At 37.2% G+C, this 10,514-nt stretch overlaps 1 protein-coding gene across 1 annotated transcript; it reads right to left on the reverse strand.

Moving 5' to 3' along the window:
- Positions 1-8,597: 8,597 nt before the first annotated feature.
- LOC132192302 (dirigent protein 22-like) lies at positions 8,598-9,413 on the reverse strand. Its single transcript, XM_059607589.1, has one exon. It carries the CDS (start codon positions 9,310-9,312, stop codon positions 8,734-8,736), a length of 579 nt encoding a protein of 192 aa, XP_059463572.1. The 5' UTR covers positions 9,313-9,413; the 3' UTR covers positions 8,598-8,733.
- Between the last annotated feature and the right edge of the window lie 1,101 nt (positions 9,414-10,514).

The following is a 10,514-nucleotide window of genomic DNA, read 5'->3' on the forward strand; positions in this document are numbered from 1 at the left end:
TTTGATTTTTTTGAAAGGGACACATAGCGAGATTTAGACCGTTAGATTTCATCAAATGGTCCAAATTTTAAAAAAAAAATCCTTCACCAATTTCTCAACTATTGCTGGAGATGACATGGGTATTAATTTAATCAAATAAACAAGTATATTTTACAAATCATTTGGACCCATGATCAATATTTTGTGAGAAAGATTATTTTATTTCTCAAATCGCGAGAACAATATTAATTTAGTTACCATTATTGCAATGAAACGTCATGATCATTCTACTCTAAAAACATAAATATTAAATAAGCCATATTACATATAAAAGTTCATAAAATTGACCGATTGGCACATTCAATCTCCAGCATATGCTTCAAGCATTTTTATTTTGAAAATATATATATATATATATATATATATTTTTCCAAAATTTTGAAACATATGGTAGTCTTACGTCTCCTACTAGGACAAGAAATCATTTACCTACTGGGACATGAAGTCCTTTTCCTACTGGGACATGAAATCCCTTATTTTCCTAATTAGAAGGGTTTGCTTTATGAGCAAGACACATCTTTAATTCCCAACGTGTCTCAGGCGCCACTTGTATCTTCATCCATGATTCCACTTTGACTCCCTTCTACCACGTGTTGTTCTTGAATCATGACTCTAGGAGACACGTCCTCCATCTTCACCTTTATAGGAATATAGGTCTGTAACACTCCTTCTCCCTTAAAATTACCGTTGTCCTCAAGGGTAAAAAATGGATATCGAAGCTAAAAATCAGTTATGGATTCCCAGGTGGCCTCTGCAGGAGATCGTCCTTGCCAATGAACAAGTATTTATGTATGCCCTTGACGAGTTCGATGTTCCAGAATAGCTTGGGGCACAGGCAACTCATCTCCCATATCAATTGTAGGTAAATGATCCTGAATTGGATTACCCTCACCCACCCATTTCATAAGGACGGAAACATGGAAGACATCATGGATTTTAGACTTAGGAGGGAGCGCCAAGCGATAGGCTATCGATCCAATTTTGTCAATAATACGATAGGGACCATAAAACTTTGGGGATAATTTTTGATTAAACCTTCGGGCCACAGAATGTTGCCGATAACCATGGAGACGCAAGTAAACCCACTCCCCCGGTGAGAACTCCTTCTCAGTGTGTCTCTTATCATATATTTGCTTCATGCGATTCTGAGCTCCTAGTAACTAATGACGCACCTCTCGTAGAATATTATCACGAGCAACAAGAGCCTCTTCCACTGCTGCTAGACATGTGGTGCCCGGAATGTATGATAAAAGAGAAGGTGGGCAGCGACCATAAACAATCTCAAAGGGAGTTCGCTTGGTAGCCGAATGAAACCCAGTATTATAGCAAAATTCTACCTAAGGCAACCATTTAACCCACTGCTTTGGAGCTGAACTTGTGAAACATCGGAGATACATTTCAATTGTTCGATTTACCACCTCTGTTTGTCCATCCGTTTGTGGGTGGTAGGCCGAGCTAAACTTGAATTTGGTTCCATTGAGATGAAAGAGCTCGCGCCAAAAGAGACTTGTGAAGGTAGGATCTCTATCGCATACTATGAAAGTGGGAATCCCATGTAGGCGAAAAATCTCCTCAAAAAAAATATGAGCAACTTGAGGTGCCGTATATGGATGTTTTATTGGAGTGAAGTCAACCACCACAAAGATTGTGGTTTTGCCATAAGAATTGGGTAGGCCATCGATGAAGTCCATCGAAATGTCCAACCAGATTTGTGTCGGAATCAGCAAAGGTTGGAGCAGCCCTGCAGGTTTAGTGTTATCTGTCTTGTGCCTTTGGCAAGTGTCACAATGTTGGATAAAATCCTTGAGTTGTTTCTTCATACCGGGCCAATAGAATACTGACCGAATCCGTTGGAGCCCTTTTTGATAACCTTCATGTGTGTTGTTGTGGAACTCGGCTATGATGGCTGGGGCTAAAGCTGAATCTGGTTTGATTTACACCCGGTTCTTAAAGTAAATGAGACCTGAGTGGAATTGCCAAAGACCTACTGCCTCACCTTGCAAAATTTTCTGCACTAATGCTTGCAGCGTGAGATCCTGTTGAATTTCAAGTTGGATTGGTTCAACCCAATGCGGCACTGGCATAGATATAGCCGCTAATGTACCTTCCATTTGTCTAGATAATGCATCTGCTGCAGCATTTTCATGACCCTTCTTATATTCGATGGTGAAATCATATCCCACCAGTTTGATTAGCCATTTTTGTTGTGCCTATGTGACAATGGTTTGATCCCATAGATATTTGAGGCTCCGATGATCCGTTCGGACTACGAACCTTTGACCCAGTAAATAAGGACGCCATTTTTGGATGGCCGTGACAAGAGCCAACATCTCTTTTTCATATGTAGAGAGATTAAGATTTTTACCATGAAGCGCTTGGCTAAAGTAAGCAATAGGCCGACGATCTTGCATTAATACGGCTCCAAGCCCCACTCCCGAAGCATCACATTCAATGATAAATGTTTTGGAAAAATCAGGCAACGCTAGCACCGGTGCTTGAGTCATGGCACATTTGAGTTGCAAGAAAGCTTGCTCTGCCTCATCAGTCCACTTGAAAGAGTCCTTCTTTAGGAGCCATGTTAAAGATCGTGCAATAGAACCGTAGTTTTGGATAAACTTACGATAGTACCTTGTGAGTCCCAAGAAGCCACGAAGGGCCTTGATGGTGGAGGGTTTTGGCCATTCCAACATTGCTTTGATTTTTTCAGGATCCATGGCGACTCCATTCCGCTCAATAATATGCCCTAAGTAATTAACGCTCTGCTGGCCAAGATTACATTTACTTCTCTTCACATACAACCGGTTAGCCCTCAATATATTAAAAACAATAGTTAAATGACTCAAATGTTCCACCCATGATTTACTATAAATTAAGATATCATCAAGGAAGACAAGGACGAACTTACGGTTGACTTCACGAAATATCTCGTTCATCAATGATTGGAATGTGGATGGGGTGTTAGTAAGGCCAAACGGCATTACCAGAAATTCGTAATGCCCATGGTGGATTCGAAATGCTGTTTTCTCCACATCTTTTGTGTACATTCGTATTTGGTGATACCCCAAGCGTAGATCCAATTTGGAGAAGTACTGGGCCCCATGAAGCTCATCCAACAATTCATCAATTACCAGAATGGGGAATTTATCCTTGACGATGATCCAGTTAAGGGCTCAGTAATCTACACATAATCGCCAAGATCCATCTTGTTTTTTCACCAAAAGAACGGGTGAAGAGTAGGGACTAGTGCCGGTGCGTATAACCCCGTTGTTGAGTAGTTCCACAATCATCTTTTCAATTTCATTCTTTTGATAATGTGGGTACCTGTAAGTACGCACATTCACTGGACCTGCTCCTTCTAGAAGCGGTATCTTGTGATCATGGGTTCTTGCCGGAGGGAGTTCATGTGGTTCTGAAAATAATTCTTGAAAACTCTCAAGCAACTAGTGCAACTTGGGATCTGTCACGGATTGGCCTTGTTGTTCTACCCCCATATGGACAGCTAATAATTGGAGGAAGAACCCCCCTTGCTGCCGCCTCAATTCTTTCCCCACTTGAGGTCCCTCAATAAACTTATTTTTAGGGGAAGTCGTGCCCCATAAGGTGACCTCATGCCCTTGCCACTGGAAGGTCATTTGTAGTTGGGAAAATCCCAAAGGATGGGACCAAGGGTCCTCAACCACTGGGCTCCAAGAATAGAATCATACCCACTTAAATCAAGAAGGTAAAATTCAAGCACAAAAAGAGTACCTCCAAGATAAACATGAACATTCTGACACTTTCCTTTGCTAGCAAATTTTTCACCGTTAGCCACCATAACTTCAAATTTTGTGTTCTTGTCGGGTTGTATGCCCAGCCGCCCAGCCGTGCAGCGAGTTCAATATTTAGAAAATTGTGGGTGTTTCCCATATCAGCTAACATCATCACTCGTGTTTTCTGGATGACCCCCTTAATACGCATAGTTTGCGGTTTTTTAACTCTAGTGATAGCGTGAAGAGAAATTTCTGGAATTGCATATTCTTCATCATACTCGTGCTCATTCGCTCCTCCTTCGAACTGGATCTCTTTTTCCTCTGCATACACTTCTTCAATCAAGAATAATTTCTTGCATCTATGGCCTGGAGAAAATTTGTCATCACAGCTGAAGCAGAGACCTCTGTCTCTTGTCTTTCAGTTCTTCAGGGCTCAATCTCTTGATTATTGGGGAACGGTTCCTAGATAAATTTGCGGAGGGAAGGGGTGGAAAATTAGATGGATTCGTGGTCCTTCTTACGTCAGAAAAATTTGTGGTTCTCCGTTGGGCATTGGACATTGCTTCGAACAGTCTTGCTAAAACAACTGCTTCAATTAAAGATGATGGCCTTGAGGCTTGGACCTCAGCACGTATATGCTCCTTAAGCCCACTAACGAAGCCCCCTACTTGCTGGGTTATGGACAGTCGTCCAGCCCTACTTAGCAATCTTTCATATTGGCTTTGGTACTCACGAACAGTACCAATTTGGTGCAGCTTAGTTAAATCCCCAAAGAAGTCTTCGAATTGTGTGGGTCCATACCGAACATGGAGCCTTTTCTTCATCGCCTCCCATGAGAAGTCTTCTTCGCTTTCCTTAAAAAGTTGGTACCATAGTTGGGCCTCTCCTTCAAGATGGTACGCTGCCAATGCCAATTTTTCCTCTTCTGCTGCTTCTGAAATTCAAAGAATTGTTCCACTCTACAAACCCAACTGGTTGGGTCTTCGGATCCATCATACCGGGGAAAATTTAGTTTGGCTAATTTTAGGATCACCGAATTAGAATCAGTCCGGTTAGTATGGCCTTTGACAGATTTGTTCTTGGATGAACTTGCATCACCTGATAGATTTTCAGTACGAGAGTTTTGAAATTGGTTGCACATGGCAGCCATCATCTCCTCCATGCGTTTAACAATGCATTCCTCCATGGTGCTCAATGAACTCAACTCCTTCTCTACGCGCTCTAGTCTTTGGTCTGTCATCTCACAACTTGGCTCTGATACCAAATTGTTATAGGATTGTGATTGTGAACGTGTTATGGGTCGAGATACCGGCAAAACTGCAAGAGTTGGTTTCTTGAGTTTACCTATGGTGATAGATAGAAAGGGGTATTCGAGGTACCCTAGCCTCCCAAGCAACTACAAGAGTTGTATAATAATTTTTTTCATAATTTTATAAATCACCTTTCCTCCTTATATAGATAGAATACAGTGAGTAAATTGAAACATATGGTAGTCCTACGTCTCCTACTAGGACAGGAAATCCTTTGCCTACTGGGACATGAAGTCCTTTTCCTACTGGGACATGAAATCCCTTATTTTCCTAATTAGAAGGGTTTGCTTTATGAGCAAGACACCTCTTTAATTCCCAACGTGTCTCAGCCGCCACTTGTATCTTCACCCATGATTCCACTTTGACTCCCTTCTGCCACGTGTTGTTCTTGAATCATGACTCTAGGAGACACGTCCTCCATCTTCACCTCTATAAGAATATACAATTACGCGCCAATACATTGAGAGAGCTACCATTATACTTACCCTCCATGAAAGCAAAGTTCAACACCATTAACAACCCCACCTCAGTTTGCGAAGTAGATGCATATATTCCTTGCGCTCTTCCGACGAGTTTGGAGCTCGGCTCAGGCTGGACGGTCAATGGGTCGTCAATCATCACCACGCCACCAAAGCGGGTCAAAGACGCGTTCGTCGTGGGGGCCACCGCAACTACCACGGCCGTTGGGTTTCACCCACTAAAGGTGTCGTGGAAGTAGAAGTGGAGGTGGCTCAACTTCTCTTGCTTGAACCCAAGTTTCGCCGGAGATAAGGTTCTTGAGAAGCCGGTGGCAGTGGCAAAGGTTGAGAAGGAGAAGATAGTGAACAGAATGAGGAAGTTGGGAGTGGCTTTTGGGAGGATTTTGGCCAAGGTGGAGCGTCAACGGTGGTAGAGCTAGTGCTCAAGTGAAAGCCAATAATGAAACAGAACGGAATAATGAACAGGAATGCATTAATACAAAACTTCCATCATTTTTTTTTTTTTTTAACTCTACTCATGACGCCTATAATATATTTGATTGGCCTCATTAGAAGGTTTTTTTAGTTGTTGACATAGAAGTGATTTAAAACACACTACTTTAGTGTGAAATTGACATGAAGATATAGCATTATTATTTATTATTTATTTTTATTTTTTATAATAATCCAAATTGTGTTAGCAATGCCAAAAAAATAAAAACAAAAACAATGCGGGTTGAGGTGATTTTGATGGCTGGCAAAAACACTCCCTTTGACGATGGGATGGTTCAACCTTAGATAGGTATTTTGGCAGTGGCTGAGCTATCTCATTTGGCTTGAGATAGCTCAAACCTGCTTTTTATCCTTTTGCATTAATGTTGGCACGAATTAGATTGTTCATTTAAAATGAACAGATAAAAAAGAAAGCGTAATGAATTCCGTATTGCATGAAATCTAAAAATCTGAGTAGTACAATGACTTTCTTATTAGTGTTATTCTCCTGTTCTGTTAACTCTTTTAAGTGATAAATGCCAAGTGATGTAAAATCCAAAAATTATATCTATGATGGTTCTCAGAGATATATATGATCCAAAATCCTCTATTTCCTTTGTAGGACTACTTATTTAACTGCCCACAATCAAGAGACCATAAACTCTGGGAATATATAGGATTCTTTCAAAAATGTAGGCTCACAGAATATATATATATCATTTAAATTAATGTAATAAAATATAATTGAATTTATCAAAATTTGAATTTATCTTCTTTTCAATCATATTGTGTCATATTACTTTGTAACAATTTTTTTTTTTGATAAAAGTCCACATCCCCTAAAGTTTTAATTGTGACAATACCCCCAAACTATCAAAATATTGGTAATGTCCCCCTTAAGGCCAACAAAAAAATAAAAATGCCCCTATATTTTTCAATAAGACAAAAATACTCCTATAAATTAAAAAAAAAATAATAATAATTTTTTTTTTAAAAAAAATGTTAATTTAAAAATGACGCTTTTTTATAAAAAAAAAATTAAAAAAAAAATATTTTTTTTAAAGAATTATTTTTTTAAAATTTTTTTTTTTTAAATGGAAATTTTTATTTTTTTAAAAAAATTGTTTTAGAAAACGAAAATTGTCAATTTTTTTAAAACGAAAATTCTTATTTAATTAATTTTTATTAAAAAATAAAATCAATTTTTTTTTTTATAAAAATGATTTTTTTTTTTTAATTTTAAATTTGCCACCCTTTGGAATTTTTATTTTTATTTTTCAAGTTTTATGTTTTTTCTATAAGTTTTAGTATTTTTTGTTTTTATTTTACTAAGGGTAGTTTTGTCATTGGAGAGAACATTGACAATTTTTGGTAGTTTGGAGGAAACATTGTCACAATTAAAAGTTTGAAGAAAACATTGTCAATTGAGTGATAGTTTGAAGAGAGTATGTGGACTTTCACCATTTTTTTTTTTTTTTGTAATATTTTGTAAACCTAACATTTCTCTTATTTTAAATTGATAGAATTTATTTCATTTATATTCTAAATGTGTATATCATATCAATTAATACATCTTTTAAAAAATTTAAATAATATAACATCATCCACACCTTTAAATACACAAATTTTAAATCTTTACTAATAGATACTAGCTAGAAATGGAGAGATGGAGACGATGAGAGGGGGCCAGTATAGGCCAAGGCCCCCAATTCCTTAGAAAAAAAAATATATTATATGTAAAATTTTTACTTTCAGTTTATTGGCCTTACCCAATAAATATTTTGGTCCTATTCACTAATTCTTTTGGCCCATTCAATAAATCTTTTGGCCTTTGTCCATCCAAACCTAGAAGTCTTAATTGAATAAAAATTTTGCCCAATAAATCTTTTGGTCGTTACCCATTAAAACCTATATGCCCTAATTGTATAAAAATTTTGTAACTTCTATGGGGCTACCACAAGCAAACACGCTAGTAGTATAGAAATGAGAAATAAATAGATTGATAAGACATAAAAGTGAGTTGATGCGAATAAAATGAGTTTTGAATTTTATTTGAATAAAAAATTAAGAAAATTATTTGTAAATGTTAAAAAAATAAAATAAAATAATCAGTTTTTTAGGATTAAAAAAAAGAAAAAAAAAAGAAAAAAAAAAAAGTAGGTTATCAAAAACACATCTTGAAAAGTTTGTACATTTGGTTTTTTGACATGTCCACACAAGGGATGTGGATGAAAGATTCGAACTAGTGACTTATATTTCATGAAGCGTGGTTCACAACCAATCGAGCTGCTTCTTGGAGACTGTGCATTTGGTTTTATAAGAAATTATAGTTATTTAGTTGTTATTTAATAATAAAAATTAATGATTATAGTTAGGGTAGTCTTAAGTAAAAAATAAAAATAAAATAAAAAATCCTAAGAACCTAAAAAAAAAAAAAAAAAAATGGTTTGGCACCTTCCCGATCGAGTTCCTGGCTCCTTCCCTCGATGGAGAGGATGTTTTGTCTCATTAATTTTTAGTCCCACAACCACAAGAACTCAACAGAGAAAAAATCTCACCCGTACAATATCAACATTATATATCCTAAAATGAGAAACCCAACGTCTTTTATTTCTCAAAGCACCCTTAAAAATGACGCAAATAATTCAAAGTATTAACCATAAAAGGCAAAGAAACATACATCCATCAGTAATGGAAGACATACACATTGTACTCCACGACAGCATCTCCGGTTCCGATGTCAAACGTGTGTGTCCGGGCATGAGCATACCCACGTGCGAACCGGAAAAGCCCGCTCCCGCCGACGATCGGCAACTCTCTCACCGCCGAAAAGACAGTGTTACGCCCCAATACACTGAGAGTGCTGCCATTATACTTACCCTCCATGAAAGCAAAGTTGAGCACCATTAAGAACCCAAACTCAGTTTGTGCAGCAGATGCGTATATCCCTTGCGCTCTTCCCACCACTTTGGAGCTCACCTCAGGCCGTACGGTCAATGGGTCGTCCATCATCACCACAGCGCCAAAACCCGTGAAGGACGTGTTCGTCATGGCGGCCTCCGCAACTCTCACGGCCGTTGGGTTTCTCCCGCCGACGATGTCGTGGAAGTAGAAGTGGAGGTGGCTCAGCTTCTCTCGCTTGAGCCCAAGTTTCGCCGGAGATAAGATCTTTGAGAAGCCGCCGCCGGCGGCAGAGGTTGAGAAGGAGAAGATGGTGAACAGAATGAGGAAGATGGGAGTGCCTTTTGGGAGGGTTCTGGCCATGGTTGTAGAGCTTGAGTGAATGGTTTCTAATGATTTTTTGAACGCAGAAAGAACTTTCTAGTTAAAACTGTTTCTGGAGGAGCAGCTGTCAAGTCTGGGTCAAACTTTGAATTCAATTTCATGAAATTATTCCATCAGTACTTTAACAGCTATTAGCTAGCAACCCGTGAAAAAGGTTTTGTTATAATTATTCCATTACTTATGAGTCCCTTTTGCTAGCTATAAGCTTTACTTTAAAGGTTTCAACCTTCTTGTTTACCATTCTTTTCCTTTTATATACTCATTTGCACATAAATTCAAGTTCTAATTCTGATTTCATAGGCTTGATCTAGTCATACACATCCACAAGTTTATTTAAGCGTGATTTGTACTCCAATGTAGAGAGATCGATGAAAACTGAGTTTACTTGAGAGATTTTTTTTTTTTTTTTTTCTTAGCTTGTTTCTTAATTATACAAGTGAAAACTGAATTAGTTTTTTTAAATTTCTTTTGGAATATTTCCACAATAATTATTGAGTAGGGGGACCAGGGAGATTCTTTGCCACCAAAGTGGGGAAAGTCAAGTTCATGCAGTGTTAGAACGCCAATGAGAATTTCTGTACTTTATGAAAAGTTAGCTGATTCCGTGAATTTATGTTGGCAAAGCAAAGGTTCCAATTCTTTTGTTTAAAAAAAGTTAAAAGTATTTAATATTTTTATTTTTTATATTATATTAATTACTTTTTATTATTATTTAAACAAAAAAATTATTACAAAATATTTTATTTTTTTATTTTTTCAAACAAAAAATTCAAAACTTCTATTTATTTTAAAACATATCAAACATTTTTTATTACTATTCAAACCAAAAATTTACTACACAATCTTCTACCAAACACACCAGAAATGGCTTGAGGAAATATTAAATATAAATTCATGTGCCAAGCCTGGAGAATTAATGGATGAACAAATGGATTTTAAAAAAAATTCCGAGTTTGAAAAGAAAGTCTAGTCCACGTGAGAGTTGGTGTATGACGGTATTTATTTTTTTGTCAGGATTTAAAATTAGTGTATGTAACAATGTATATAAACTCAATATTTGCATTTTTTTTTTTAAAAAAAAAGTAATAAATAAATTAAATAATTTAAAAGCATGTACATCATTAAAATATTGCTTGTTTCCATGATTCGCTCCATAACTTGAATGCTTGGCATTATGTAGA

The sequence above is a fragment of the Corylus avellana genome, chromosome ca9 (assembly GCF_901000735.1).
Source record: "Corylus avellana chromosome ca9, CavTom2PMs-1.0".
Lineage (NCBI taxonomy): Eukaryota > Viridiplantae > Streptophyta > Magnoliopsida > Fagales > Betulaceae > Corylus > Corylus avellana.